Below are 16209 nucleotides of genomic sequence, written 5' to 3'. Positions count from 1 at the left end.
CAATGGAAGATATAGAGTTCAGAACCACACTTTTAAGGTCTCTCAAGAACTGTTTAGAAGCCGCCGATAAACTTAATGAGATCTACAAGAAAACTAATGAGACCCTCGATGTTATATTGGGGAACCAACTAGAAATTAAGCATACACGGACTGAAATAACGAATATTATACAGACTCCCGACAGCAGACCAGAGGAGCGCAAGAATCAAGTCAATGATTTGAAATGCGAGGAAGCAAAAAACACCCAACCGGAAAAGCAAAATGAAAAAAGAATCCAAAAATGCGAGGATAGTGTAAGGAGCCTCTGGGACAGCTTCAAGCGTACCAACATCAGAATTATAGGGGTGCCAGAAGATGAGAGAGAACAAGATATTGAAAACCTATTTGAAGAAATAATGACAGAAAACTTCCCCCACCTGGTGAAAGAAATGGACTTACAGGTCCAAGAAGCGAGGAGAACCCCAAACAAAAGGAATCCAAAGAGGACCACACCAAGACACATCATAATTAAAATGCCAAGAGCAAAAGATAAAGAGAGAATCTTAAAAACAGCAAGAGAAAGAAACTCAGTTACCTACAAGGGAATACCCATACGACTGTCAGCTGATTTCTCAACAGAAACTTTGCAGGCCAGAAGGGAGTGGCAAGAAATATTCAAAGTGATGAATACCAAGAACCTACAACCAAGATTACTTTATCCAGCAAAGCTATCATTCAGAATTGAAGGTCAGATAAAGAGCTTCACAGATAAGGAAAAGCTAAAGGAGTTCATCATCACCAAACCTGGATTATATGAAATGCTGAAAGGTATCCTTTAAGAAGAGGAAGAGGAAGAAAAAGATAAAGATACAAATTATGAACAACAAATATGCATCTATCAACAAGTGAATCTAAGAATCAAGTGAATAAATAATCTGATGAACAGAATGAACTGTTGATTATAATAGAATCAGGGACACAGAAAGGGAATGGACTGACTATTCCTGGGGGGGAAAGGGGTGTGGGAGATGCGGGAAGAGACTGGACAAAAATCGTGCACCTATGGATGAGGACAGTGGGTGGGGAGTGAGGGCGGAGGGTGGGGCGGGAACTGGGAGGAGGGGAGTTATGGGGGGAAAAAAAAGAGGAACAAATGTAATAATCTGAACAATAAAGATTTAATTAAAAAAATAAAATATCATTAAAATTAAAATTAAAAAAAAAAAAAAAAAGAGCAAAGTTAACAGAAGAGACCCTGGAGACACATAATCAGTTGGACTGGACCCTGACTTCACCACCTCCAGACTTGGTTTCCTCTCTAAAAATGAGATAACAAGCCACATGATAAGAACTGGGTGTAGTAATATAGGGAAATAAATGGCTGTTTTATGGTTTAAACCTTTTTGATCTCAAGACCTCTTTATACTCTTAAAAACTGAGGACCCAATGTCTGTCTGTCTCTCAGACATACACACACACACAGGCACCATCTTAGAAATTAACACTAAGAAGTTTTTACATGGGTAAACACAAGCGCACATTCTGTTAGCTTCAGAGCAATGAAGTCATCGCATGCCATTGACTCTGGAAAACCTATACACATGTGAGAGAATAAAAGTGAAATAGACAAATAATATCTGTTTTAATAAAAGTAGTTTTGACCTCCCAAGTTCCCTGACCAAACTGTGAGACCCACTGGATGACACAATCCTGGAATATCGTTAAGTAAGCAATAAATGGTAACATGCTAAATAGCTATGGTATATGTAATTTATGACACTGTAAATCTAAGAAAGAAAAAAAAGAATGTATTTTTTAATGTATTTTTATTGATTTCAGAGAGGAAGGGAGAGATAGAAACATCAATGATGAGAGAGAATCACTGATTGGGTGCCTCCTGCACGACCCCTATTGGAGATCGAGCCGGCAACTCAGGCATGTGTCCTTGACCAGAATTTAACCCAGGACCCTTCAGTCCACAGGTGGATGCTCCACTGAGTCAAATCAGCTAGGCCAATTATATCTTGTTTTTATTTTACTTTTTACTTTTAGGCTCTGAAAAAAAGATTAGAAAACCTCTGTAGCCCTAACCGGTTTGGCTCAGTGGATAGAGTATCGGCCTGTGGACTGAAAGGTCCCAGGTTCAATTCCAGTCAAGGGCATGTACCTTGGTTGCGGACACATCCCCAGTGGGAGGTGTGCAGGAGGCAGCTGATTGATGTTTCTCTCTCATAAATGTTTCTGACTCTCTATCCCTCTCCCTTCCTCTCTGTAAAAAATCAATAAAATATATTTAAAAAAAAAAAAAAAAAACCTCTGTAAAGTGATTTTCCCTTCTTTTATCTTTCTGTATTCAAATTTTTCTATAATAGATATTACTTTTAAAAATAAGAAAAAGTTTAAATTCTGGTTTAACAGAACACACATCCAATGGTTTGTCTCCTCGACTCAAACACTGTTGAATGCGCCTAAAGAAATATCACATATAACATATTTTGGTTCCTCTACACATCTTTAGTCCCCAGGCCTCTATGTACCTTGGCCATTCTACTTCCCTAATAAGCTTTCTCTCCTCCTACTCCTACATCAAGCCTTCTCTACCCTCTTCCTCTAAACATCCTACATTTCCTCCTGTGCACTCAGGGACCCTGCTCTCCAACAACCACTCCATCCCTCTCCTGCTTCTGAACCCCTTCCTCCTATAACAGCTCTAGACCCTACTTCCTCCTTCCCAGCCAAGCTTCCTCCAGGGCCTGTTTTATGCTAATTGTTTCCGACACTTTGCCTCCTATTAAGTCCTCACCCCGAAGCTGGTTGGCTTCCACAGAAAAAATCTAGCTGAAGTCACCAATGGCCTTTGATCCAACTGGCACTTTCCAATATTCATCATAGGCAGTGCCTTCTCTGATACACTCTTTCCTAAGCTCATCTTGCTCTGCCCACCCTCCACAAACACCTAAGGGCCATTCCTCACCCTTAGGTGTGGTCTGATCCACTGCCGAGGCTCCGCCAGCTCCGTTAGGCCAAGGCAAAGCTTCAGTCTGGTAAAATGGAGCACCAAGGCACATAGAAGTATTACTCACTTAAAACAGATGATGGATACAAACGTGTTTAAAGATCCATGAAGATGGGCAGACCACTCTTGCTGTATCTTTAATACAGCATTCTACTCACCTCTGTCTTTCAGCTCATTGAAGTCCCGAATATTCTGCAAAGTAGCCGAGTCCCAGCCCTTCGGCGACTGTCTTCTGACAGGAGCCTGCACCCGATGCCGCGCCATATCAAATATGTCCATGGGGCTCCTTTCTCTTTTCCTGTAAGTGACAAACTATGATAAACTTTTGTTTTATGGGAAGAAAATCTGAGTTCGCATTTCATTCAAGAACTGTGGCATCTTTCACCAGAGCTGATTATAAACATTCTAATATCTGTTACTTCAGTCCCTCATTAAAACATAGGGTATTTATAAAGTCATTGTTTATAATTTTTCAAAATACTCAGATGCAAAGTACTTTATTCTAAGAATAAAATGATTTAGTTTTATCTTAAAATGTTCCTGTAGCATAAAAATCAGTCTTTGAGATCAGAGAAACCAAGATTCAAAGACCTGCTCTGCTATTTGTTAGCAGTCTGACCTTGATTTCAGCATCTATAAGATGCAGATAGTGTCTACCACTTTTAGTCTTAAGAGTATGAGAATTAAGCCCTAGCCAGTTTTGCTCAGTGGATAGAGCGTCGGCCTGCAGACTCAAGGGTCCCAGGTTTGATTCCGGTCAAGGGCATGTACCTTGGTTGCGGGCACATCCCCAGTAGGGAGTGTGCAGGAGGCAGCTGATCAATACTTCTCTCTCATCGATGTTTTCTGACTCTCTATCCCTTTCCCTTCCTCTCTGTAAAAAATCAATAAAATATATTTTAAAAAAAAAGAGTATGAGAATTAAGTGAAATTATATCCTGTAAAGTACCCAGCATAGTACTTGACATGAATTAGGTACGCAATAAATGTAAACTTTCCCCCAGCCTAAAGTAGAAATTATACAGAAAAAGATGGTATTAATATGCTGCCCATTATAACAGTTTATTATCCACAGTCCCCAGCACTAATTTTACAATAGGCTTTCAGGAAACCTGGTACCTAGTTAGTTACTTAATACTCTATTTCTAGGAGTTAGTATAAAGGAGGGAGCTCAGGAAGGGAGTTTCCCACTATGGCTGTGGGGGGTGGGGAGGGCTGACATTAGAGAGGACAGGGATGAGGGGCGGCACTCCAGCCTTGCTGCTTCCCTCAGCACCAGGCAGGCCTCTCTAGTTCTGAAAATGCAGCTCTAAGTTACTGGTGTAAGAGCTGGCTAGACTCCTGTCTTCATTTCTTGATGCACTAAGTCTCCCCTGGGCCCAGGCAGGGAAATAGTGGGACCCCCACAGGCACAGTGCCCCTGCTGTTTCAGGGGACGGACTCACAGGGCCACAAACTACTTGGTCAAGGTGACAGAGACCTCTAGTAGTGAACTACCCAGAGTGTCAAGAACTGCAGTGGAGGCTCATTAAAATGTAAAACGAAAATAAGTACTAAATCTAGAAGGCCATTAAATTAAAATACCTAAGTCCTGTCCTGGCCGATTTGGCTCAGTGGTTACGGCACTGGCCCACAGACCAAACGGTCTCGGGTTCAATTCCCAGGCAAGGGCATGTAACTCGGTTGCAGGTTCCATCCCCGGCCCTGAGGGCGTGTGAGGGAAGCAACAAATCAATGTGTGTCTCTCACATCAATGTTTCTTTCTCCCTTGCCTCCCTCCTTTCCACCCTAAAAATCAATGGAAAAAATATCCTCAGTGAGGATTAAAAAAAAAAAGGTGTACAGAAGTTCTATCTAATTATATTAACATTAATAGTTAAATAGGCTGTTAACCCTATTAAACAGTTCATGGTTAGGGATAGTATTTCTGGTTTTCCTTCAAGAAATGCTACTTCTTTCTTCTTTTTCTTTCCTTTCTTCCTCCTTCCCTCAACTCCTATGCCAATACCACCACCAAAAATGTTATTGGCAGTACAACAGGACAGTTACAAAGCTCAATTTAAATATTTTATATACAGTTAAGTATCTATTAAATAGCCCGTATTTTCTCAACGAATAAAGTCAATAATTGTGGATAAAAATTTATGAATGCAACTTTACATAAGATTGAAAAAAGTATATCAAAAGCATATTAATTTTAAAAAGACCTATTTTGTCAAAAGAAAAGAGAGAAAACCTACTATACACTGCAAACACCAATAGACTAAAAAATCATACCCTGTTTTTGCTAGTTGTACTGAATCCCTCCACTAGAATATCATTATTTATCTAGATTTCTTATGGGAAAAAGGCTAGTTTAGTCTTTAAATTTCACTAATAATCTTAAAAACTTTCAAACATACAAACTATCCATTCTACTAAAGAGTGTTTTACAGTAAAAATTAACCCTGTTCCAAAACTAAAATTACTGGATAGGTTCTGACATATGATTCTTCATCCTGAACACAAAAAAATTCAGAAACAAATAAAAATGCAACTTGAAACTTGCCTCATGTGAATTTCCTCATCACTGTCCAAGTGTAGCAACCGCCCCTGGAGACGCCGCTCCTCACTACGAAGCTGTTTTCTCATTTCTGATAATTCCATAATTACATTTCTTTTCTCCTCTGCAAAGTCCCATCGATAAGTAAAAAGAACAAAAGATTAAGCTTTAAAATATAGTCTGACCTATCATAAAGCTAAAATGTTGAGAGACATTGTCATGAAAGTTATTTTTAATGTTTTAAATAACATCACATTCATGAATATCATATTAAGACTCACAAACACATTTCTGATAATACAGAAATTTCAAAAGTTAAGTAAAGTTTTGGGGGTGGAGGAGAATGTCACCATAAAGGGGCAGCACAAGGAATTCCTTTGTGGTGACAGAACAGTTCTGCGCCTTGACAGGTGATTACACAAATTATACAAGGTAAAGTGCAGGGCGCTACACACAACACAATGAGCACATGTGAAACTGGTGAAGGTCTGTAGAATACACCAGTGTCCACTTCCTGGTGGTGATACTGTACTAGGTAAGATGTTACCACGGGGAAGCTGGGAAGGTATCCAGGCCCTCTCTACCTCTATAGCAGTGGTTCTCAACCTTCCTAATGCCGTGACCCTTTAATACAGTTCCTCATGTTGTGGTGACCCCCAAGGTCATTGTTACAAATTGAACATAATTAAAGCATAGTGATTAATCACAAAAACAATATGTAATTATATGTGTGTTTTCCGATGGTCTTAGGTGACCCCTGTGAAAGGGTCATTCGACCCCTAAAGGAGTCGCGACCCTCAGGTTGAGAACCGCTGCTCTATAGCGTTTTGCAATGTTCTATGAGTCTGTAAAAAAATGTCCTAGATTACAGGTTTAATAGGTAACTCTACCTTCTGCACGAAGTTGATTTTTCCTGGCAGGTACCGGAGGAGACTGTGCCCTGGACACGGAACGTTCCTGTTCAATAATCATGACAGACAGACTCAGTGTGTCTTCCCTACTCAGAGCTTGAAGAGAATACTTTCTTAACGTAACTATATGTAGAAGAAGCCAAACTCCCCACTCTCCTACCTATAAACTTACCTGCATCCACTTTTCCTTCCCACCACAATGGTGGAGTCCTTGCCCCATCCACAGAGAACTCCTTCCCTTGTACTCTGGAGCTGATAAGTGACTCCCACTTCCTCCACCAATTAGTCCCTTTTCTCCACCCTTTTCCTCTCCTTAATCTCAACTATGCCTCAAAATCTCTCCCTTCTTTAAAAAAAATCATCTCACCCTTCACTCTCTTATCTATTTCCTCCTTCCCTTCAGAGCCTTGCTTCTTTGAAGAATAGTAAATGCAACACGTATGGTGTCTATGTCCTTGTTCCCACTCACTCTCCACTGCATAGCAAATGCCCGCCTTTGCTCTGCAGCCCATCACTCCACTGACCTGACTCACCAAAGTCACCAAGTGATCCCAGTGATACACTCAATAGCCAGCAGCAACTGACATCATTGCCACTCTGTCACTTTTTCCGTCTCCATGTCCTTACTCTGCTTCTGAAATGTGGGTAATTCCGTAGTATTCCACCTTCAGCTGTTTACTGCCCCCAAGCCCATCCTAGACTATTGTACTCACTTGACAAACAACAGTGCCCACGACTTCCACAATGACAGATCCAGTCCAGACTACCTTCTCAGCCACAACCTCTATTTCCAACTGCCTGCTCCATGGAACCCTCGCCAGAAACCTGATGGCTGTCACTGACTCCTCCGTACCACCATCTGTGTTTCTTAACGTATCTTGATGCTGTCACCCTTCTCTGTTCTACTGTCACTGCCTTTCTTTTAGATAAAGTCTCCTATCTGGACTTCTACAAAAGTATCCTGGCCTCCAAAATGTATCTCCACACCACAGCCTAAGAACACATCATCTACCACAGACCTACGGAGTCCGAATCTCAGAGGGTGAGATCCAGGAAGAAGTTCTTGTAATGTTTATCTGTTATGGAAATTAACCTGTTTGGTAGCCACGCATCTATGGAATAAAGTCAAACCCCTTACCCTCCACACAAGACCCTGCACGTGTTCCGACCTCCACCTCCTCTGCACTTGCTCAGGCTTTGCCAGGCCCAGACCAAGCCCGTGTGTTCTCCACGTGCGCCGCGTGGCGTACACGTCCCTCCAAGGCCTGGGACGTGCTGCAAGTCCCTCATCTTCCTTGTTTTTATGGAAAATCCTTTCAAGAGTCAACTTAAGAAACAACCTTTTTGGAACATTTTCCCAACTTTCTTTTGATTGTAGCTCAGTCTAAAGTTTAAGGCACATCATTAGCATAACTACAGCTAGCTAGAAGATACATTATCAAAGAAAAGGCCTTCTGGAGGGTCAGAACAAGAACTATGTGCTAAATTATTAAATTTAAACTTTAGGGCACCAAGTTACAACCAAAGCAGCAAACAAACTACTGTAGACATTATCTCTATCTCAGATCTTAAAAAATTTAAATCTCATCCAATCCCTCAACCCAAAATAACTTAGCTAAGATTAGCCAATCAGAAGAAAAAGTACATACTTGAATAAAGGCACTTATAATGCTGTCAGCTGAAGGAGGTCTTTGGAGTTTGCCTGCAATTTTGTTCTGTAAAGCAGGAACCACAGGGGAAGGCTGTTTCAAGCGCTAGAAAAAGAATAGGGCAATAAGGACACATATATAATACCTTAATCAAAGAAATTTTTAAAAAATAAATATGTATGTATACATACCCACATCAATAAATGTAAGTGTACAAACACACATGGATACATGTGTGTGTGCACATACATACACCCTTAATACTTGACCATCTAAGTTAAGAATGTTACTACTCTTATTTAATAAATTACTTTTACCAAAAAGTCAGGAAAAAAATACAACTAAAAGACAAAACGAACATCATCCAGAACCACAGGAAGGCTGGCTAAGTGGAAATTCTACAACTAGAAGGAAAGAGAAAAGCACACTGAGACTCAGAGGAGGTGCAGAAGTAAAGTGCAGAGGTACGGAAGCGGACACGGAAAGAGATGGCAGCTGAGGGCGCGGCGCATGCGGAAAGGGCTGGCAGCAGAGGCTTTTGCATATGAAAGGCCTGGCCCTTTGCAATCTGAAAATTACCTAACAAACTGCAGCTGGGCCAGACAGACCCAGAACTTCCAAAAGAAGGCCCAAGGCCCTAGGGCAGCTTGCATTGCTTCACAGCTGGGCTCCTGCTGGGTAACCTCAGGCAGAGGCTAAATTAGCACCTCCTTAGAGATCCAAGAGCCAGTGTACCCAGTGGTCAGAGTGAGACCATCCAGATTACAACTCCTCAGATCCATAAGTGACACATTCAGGGGGCAGACTCAGTGAGCACTACAGCCCCACTGAAGCAAGTCTTGCCCCAGAAGGGTGTCTCCAGCACAGAAGTTCTCCCACTGCAGACACAGCTGATTCTCACAGCCAATTGGCCTGGAGGTCAATTCCTCCCAGTGATACCTACAACAATCAAGGCTTACCTACAACAAGACTGTGCACACAGCCCACAAAGGGGTGCACCAAGAGTGTCCACCTCAGGTAATTGGGGAGGCTGAGCCACTGGGCCCTACAGGACACCTAGCACACAAAGACACTCTATCAACACAGGGAAGCATAAAAAATGAGGAGACAAAGAAACAGATCACAAATGACAGAAATGGAGGACAGCAAACTACTGGATATAGAGTTCAAAACCACACTTTTAAGGTTTTTCAAGAATTCTCTAGAAACTGCTGATAAACTGAGTGAGACCCTCAAGAAATCTAGTGAGACCCTCAAGGTTATGAAAAAGGACCAACTAGAAATTAAGCATACACTGACTGAAATAAAGAATATTATACAGACTCCCAACAGCAGACTAGAGGATCGCAAGAATCAAGTCTTTGAAATACGAAAAAGCAAAAAACACCCAACCGGAAAAGCAAAAAGAAAAAAGAATCCAAAAATATGAAGATAGTGTAAGGAGCCTCTGGGACAACTTCAAGCATACCAACATCCGAATTATGGGGATACCAGAAGAAGAGAGAGAGCAAGATATTGAAAACCTATTTGAAGAAATAATGACAGAAAATTTCCCCTACCTGGTGAAAGAAATAGACTGAAGCACAGAGAACCCCAAACAAAAGGATTCCAAAGAGGACCACACCAAGACACATCATAATTAAAATGCCAAGAGCAAAAGACAAAGAGAGAATCTTAAAAGCAGCAAGAGAAAAACAGTTACCTACAAGGGAGTACCCATACGACTGTCAGCTGATTTCTCAACAGAAACTATGCAGGCCAGAAGGGAGTGGCAAGAAATATTCAAAGTGATGAATGCCAAGAACCTACAACCAAGATTACTTTACCCAGCAAAGCTATCATTCAGAATTGAAGGTCAGACAAAGTGCTTCACAGATAAGAAAAAGCTAAAGGAGTTCATCACCACCAAACCAGTATTATATGAAATGCTGAAAGGTATCCTTTAAGAAGAGGAAGAAGAAGAAAAAGGTAAAGATACAAATTATGAACAACAAATATACATCTATCAACAAGTGAATCTAAAAATCAAGTGAATAAATAATCTGATGAACAGAATGAACTGGTGATTATAATAGAATCAGGGGCATAGAAAGGAATGGATTGACTATTCTTGGGGAGGAAAGGGGTGTGGGGGATGCGGGACGAGACTGGACAAAAATTGTGCACCTATGGATGAGGACAGTGGGGCGGGGGGGTAAGGATAGAGAGTGGGGTAGGAACCGGGTGGAGGGGAGCTATGGGGGGAAAAAAGAGGAACAACTGTAATAATCTGAACAATAAAGATTTAATTAAAAAAATAATAAAATAACAATTTAAAAATGTCAGAAAAACAATATCAGTTATGATAAACATGAACAGGTTTGATATCCTTATTTTAAAAATATGACTCCCTCATCATGGAAGAGGGATTTTCCATATCATATTAGGATTCTATGTCTCCACATAAAAATAAAACAGGATTTCAGTTTACGCTGTAATAAAGCTAATAGCTCCCACTTCACATTAAAATCAAAATGCTGAAAACATAAACTCCCAACAAAATGAAATGCAATTGTAATTTGGGTAAAAACACCTCTCCAGATCAGAGCTCATATATATATATGCAGATGTTAAATTGTTCACTTTGCACAACAGAAAATCAAATACTACATTCATTGGTGACTTTGATAAAACCTCCAAGTGACCAAAAGCAGAATCATAAGTACAATATAATCTGTAGAGAATGAAGTAAACAAAACATAGTCCACATAATAAGGAAACAAGTAACTACCAAGGAAGCAAAACAAAAAGGAATTCCATTAATATGATTAAATATACTGATTATGATAAACATAAATAGATTTAGACATCCTATCTAAAAGATTTAACTCTCAGATTAGGGTTTAAAAAAATTTAGGGTTTAAATAAATATACAAGCTAAAAAAAAATGGTGACAAAAACTAAAAGAGTATACAGCCTGGCTGGTGTGGCTCAGTGGTTGAGCATCAACATATGAACCAGGAGGTCACAGTTCAATTCCCAGTCAAGGCACATGGCCAGGTTGTGGGTTCGAGCCCCACTGTGGGACATGCCAGAAGCCACCGATCAGTGATTCTACCTCTCCCCTCCTCTCTGAAATCAATAAAAATATATATATATTTTTAAAGTGTGGTCTACAAGCCAACTGCATCTGAACCCCTAAGGATGCTTATAAAATGCAGATTCCTGGGCTAGCCTCAGACTCAGTAAATCAGATACTTTATAGATGAGACCCAAGAATATACATTTTTACAAGTCCCCCGTGATATCTATGCATAAAGGATTTTAAATACAGCTTTGAAATATGAGCACAGGTTTACTAGTAAACTAGATCCTCTAAGGGGCAAGTGGCTTTCTAGGAAGAAAACCTGTCTAATAACTTTGATTCATGTACCTAACTGTGAACTACAACCCTCCTCTACCTTAGAATACCGACTTCAAACCAGTCTGTGGTGAGCCTCCAGGTTTTCTCCTTTAATTTCCAATCCATTGTGGACAAATGTGCAAACAGAGTCAGAACGCATTACTAGATACATGAAATTTTTAAAATGATATGACACAATTTAAGCCCAACTCTGTATTAGTAGATTCAACAGACATTAAATTACTTTGACAAATTTATACATAAGTTTCCAAACACTTATTTGCAATTTCTGTACTTGTCATGAACGGTTTGGAGGGTGCTGGTCCACAGACAATAGAAACAAGACCACGAGCTCAGTAAACCTATTACACTCACTGGGGGAAAACAGCAACAAAGCTCAATGATATCACCCGTTCCCAGGAGCTCAGTTTGGGCACCCGTAGAGGCCACTGAAAAATAGAAGGGGGGCAGATGCCCCTCCTCCACGCTCCCCTTTATGATAACAATTCTACAATACTCACACTCAAGGTGGGGTAACCTGCAGGCTTGACATTTTTGTCTGAAGCTTACCTTTGTTTCTTTCCCAATTATATTTTCTCTTTCATAGTAGTGCTGAAGTTGTTGGTTATGTTTTTCTTCTTCTTCTTTCTTCTTTTTTTCTGCTTCTTTTCGTCTTTTTTCAGCTAACCGAATAAGCTCTTCATTTTTTAGTCTTTGCTTTAAAATAAAGAGAAAAATATATACACTCCATACATACATTCTTATAGTCCATTAAAAAATGTGGAGCCTTATTTGTCTGAAATAGAGATATAAAATTGAAGATATAAATGAAATAGTGTTCATTTTTTTTTTAAATTAAATCATTATTGTTCAGATTATTACAGTTGTTCCTCTTTTTTCCCCATAGTGAAATAGTGTTGATGCCGAAACCGGTTTGGCTCAGTGGATAGAGTGTCGGCCTGCGGACTGAAAGGTCCCAGGTTCGATTCCGGTCAAGGGCATGTACCTGGGTTGCGGGCACGTCCCCAGTGGGAGATGTGCAGGAGGCAGCTGATTGATGTTTCTCTCTCATCGATGTTTCTAACTCCCTATCTCTCCCCCTTCCTCTCTGTAAAAAATCAATAAAATATATATATAAAAAAATTAAAAAAAAAAAATAGTGTTAACATCAAGACATTGTTTGCTTAATAATAAAGTATTAGGCATCTATATATATAAAAGCCAAGCCACCAGAACAACTGGAACAACCAATCGCTATGACACACATTGCCCCCGATTGGCCCCCCTAACCGCCACGGCCCCTCCCCACAGCCGCCCCTGATCGGCCTCCTCACCCCGATTGGGGGTGGGCAGGCCAACCAACCTCCTGCACCCTCTGCCCCCAGCTGACCCGGCCCCAATTGGCCCCCCCTCCCCCTCCCCGCCACTGGCCTGGCCCGATCAGCCCCCATTGGTGCAAGCAGACCGAACCCCACCCGTGCATGAACTCGTGCACCAGGCCTCTAGTCTTATAACCTCCTTAGTCAGCCTAAACTATTTTTTGGCTTAAAATGTCATCATTTATGTCATTAAATGTCTCCTTAACCTAGTCTTTCAACTTTAATAGAATAATATCCAATGAGTGGCTATTAATCTGGAATTTTCTAAATGTGCCCCAGGACTGGTCTCCTCTATAAGTAATATATATCTTCTCAAGTCAGAATAAAAATTCCACTTCAGACTAACAGAAAACTGGAGTAGGAAAAAAATGCACCTCCTCCTCTTTCTCCCGCTTCTTCTCCTGTTCCTCTTCATACTCTTGCTGGATCCGCGCCCTCTGTTCTGCGAGCCGTTTCTCTTCTTTTTCCTCTTCAATCCTCAGTCTCTCACGCTCAGCTTCCTCTCTTTGTTTCTTCTCCGCAATCTAAAGAATTAAGCCTAGTTATTTCTTTGTAAACTACTACAAAGTTGGAATACCACTTGTTTTTTCCTAGTAGCCTATGAATTCAACATTTGTATCTTCTTTCTGCAAGTTAAAATAACATCCTAAATTTTTCATCTCTTGTATTTTATTAGGAAGGCTACATAATGTAATGTTAAGAGCTATGAGTAACATTCCAGCTCCACCAAATACTTACAAACTGTGAGACCTTAAGAAACTTTCTTGTTCAGTTTTCTCCTCCTGTAAAAAGATATTAATGTCTACATCTCAAAGGAGTGCTCAAAGAATGGATGTAAAGAAAATGTAATGTGAAAAATGTGAAAGTGCCTCCTCTATAGAAGGTACTAAGTAATTCATGTTTATGTTATTCTGTAGCAACTGATACGAGATGTCTCAGCTCCCTGGCTTGATTAGGATCCTGAAACAGCAAATCAATGTTTCAGCATCCAACCATTCCTTATGCAAGTACCCCTCCCTCAGAACATCCTTCCTTCTGTCTTATCTACTGGTTAGTTGTAAGGTGAGGAGGACTTCAGCCACCAGGACTCAGTGCAACTCAGTACAATTTCATCTTGAATGTCCCGGTGGCGTGCAGTGCTGAATATCTGGGGGGACATTCTAAGGCAGAGTCCAAGTCCTGGCAGAAGGGACCGTCAGAGAGTCTGCATCCTCCAAGGGTGAAGTAGGGAGGGAAGCGTGCATACTGGGTACTCAATAGGTTTCAATTACTCTTAAGTAGATATTGATTACAGCCACTTGTATTATTTCACTGCTCCTAACTGCACTGCCTCTAGCTTCAACATTGTTATATCTAGCGCTGTCGATCTTTTGAGCTGTAAGAACTTTAATCTTCATGCATGTCCCATGATTGCATATGCTAGGGTTTTTTCCAACTCTTCTTTCTCAAAAAACCATTAAATATGCACAATCCTTACATTTAGTACTAAGCAGTGTGCTCGTAATCATTTCTCCAAGTATCATATACCTAGAGAAAACATCATTTATTATCTATATGGCAAAACATCACATCTAACACTCAGTTCCCCACTTCTTCCCACTCTGAAAAAAAATCACAATCAGGGTCCCTTCTCCATTAAGGGTCACAATTATAAATGAGTCACACACCTCATGAATCCATAGAAATGTCGTTCCAACAAAAATGCTACACGGTCCTTACCAGAAAGAGGACAGCTAGCTTCTAGGTGAGTGGTTTTCAAACTGTATAGTACAAAAATGCTTCAAAGGTTCTACAAATAGTTTATTAAATGTTTTACTTTTAAAGTTCTAATTAAAAATGGTACCTAAACACTCACATGTGTTGTTTACCAAATTCTAGCCACATGAAGACTTCTGCTGCGTAACTTAAATTTTGGGTGCAGATAAGGAGCCAAGGCCATCTTTGTGCACAGACCTGAACATTTTACAGCATCTCTTCTAACACTTCAGTTTGGAGTTATATCTGTCTGACACTATACTACTGTTGATAGTAATAATAAATATCATTTAACTAGTTCTGGGTTAGACTTTGAGGGTGAAAATGGGGACGGTTAAGAGACTGGTAGAAGAAAATATGTAAACCACCATTTGACACTGAGGGTTTACAAGTGGGAGAACTGAAAGCTGGACTTACTCTGAAACTAACATAGTCAAAGCGCCCCCATTATTAGATTTTCCCAGAGGGAAAAATTTCCTAGAACTGTAAGTTCTGTACCTACAGATGTGATGCTGAAATGAGACTTGGGTTCCAGCAGTGGCTCTACCACCATAGATGAGCCTCTCTGCCTGTATTTTAATTGCATATCATAAAATAAAATACCTTTCTCAGAGAGTTTTGAGGTTTAATAAGATACTATATGTAAAAGTACCCTATAAACAATAACAAGCTATACATTTTGCAATATTTTGTTTTTCCTGAATTCTACCCTCGACCGTGCAACACTTGCTAAGTACAATAGAAGCTACTTGAATTCTGACTTGCTGTCATTATAGGCAACATACCACAGGATCTTTTCTGTTCAACCAGTAACTCTGTATCCCTCAAAATGCTGCTGCCTGACTTGAGTGGCCAACGTCCCTGGGGCCTCTGATTCCACTTTCTGATATTCAATAACTCTATTCATTCTGTCATTCATGAGAAAGGCCTTTCCATCATCTCCACAGTCACCACTAGTAAAATGCCCCTGCTTCCAATGTTTTAAACCTCCCAATAATATACCCTCAACACTGATGCCAGAGCATCCTTAAGGCTGCATCTATTATGTCATTCCCTTAGGTAAGAGGCCACAAAGTAAGAATTAGAAAGGTAACGTCTTTGAGTAGAATCTCTTTTAGAGGAAGTTAAGAGCCTGGGATTAGATTGGATAGCCTTAAATGTCGGGCTAAGGAATTTGGAAATTCCTATAGAAAAGAAAAGCTACCACCAGGTTTTGAGTAAAAAAAGAGTAACATGTGAAGCCCTATGAAAGGAAGATTAAACAGATCCCAGAATTAATCTGACACTGGAATGTCAGTGTGGGTGGAGAAGGGGTGACGGGAGGGGAGAAGAAACTGTGAGTCCCTCACGGGCAGGTCTCTCGTTCATCTCAGGTGCTCTCCATAGTATTCAGCACAAGGGTGGGCACAGTATGGGAGAAGTCTGTTTGCTTAATAAACACTGGATGCATGAGTGCCTTCCTTTGGGCATTTCTAATATTTTAAATGCTATCTGTTTACATACATAAATGCAGCAAATAAATGCAATTATGATTACATCATATTTTAATTTATTTACAGTCTATACTACTGAGTCAAGAATATCAAATCTTTTGGG

At 40.3% G+C, this 16209-nt stretch overlaps 1 protein-coding gene across 12 annotated transcripts in view; it reads right to left on the bottom strand.

Annotated features, from left to right (window-relative positions):
* CSPP1 (centrosome and spindle pole associated protein 1) overlaps window positions 1-16209 on the bottom strand; it is a 102674-nt gene that overhangs the window by 14739 nt on the left and 71726 nt on the right. For 11 of the 12 annotated variants that reach the window (XM_036338451.1, XM_036338457.1, XM_036338456.1 and 8 more), the window contains 6 exons: window positions 13233-13382; window positions 12050-12196; window positions 8098-8202; window positions 6428-6494; window positions 5544-5661; window positions 3154-3293 (listed from right to left, as the gene is read on the bottom strand). In XM_036338451.1, coding sequence (XP_036194344.1) covers window positions 3154-3293; window positions 5544-5661; window positions 6428-6494; window positions 8098-8202; window positions 12050-12196; window positions 13233-13382 — 727 coding nt within the window. Of the gene's footprint in view, window positions 1-3000; window positions 3021-3153; window positions 3294-5543; window positions 5662-6427; window positions 6495-8097; window positions 8203-12049; window positions 12197-13232; window positions 13383-16209 lie in introns of those variants that run through there. The other variant, XM_036338462.1, reaches the window with a different exon arrangement.

The sequence above is a fragment of the Myotis myotis genome, unplaced genomic scaffold (assembly GCF_014108235.1).
Source record: "Myotis myotis isolate mMyoMyo1 unplaced genomic scaffold, mMyoMyo1.p scaffold_m19_p_16, whole genome shotgun sequence".
NCBI classification, from domain to species: domain Eukaryota; kingdom Metazoa; phylum Chordata; class Mammalia; order Chiroptera; family Vespertilionidae; genus Myotis; species Myotis myotis.
Note: the sequence above shows the minus strand (reverse complement) of the source record. Positions and strands in the feature narration are given on the sequence as shown.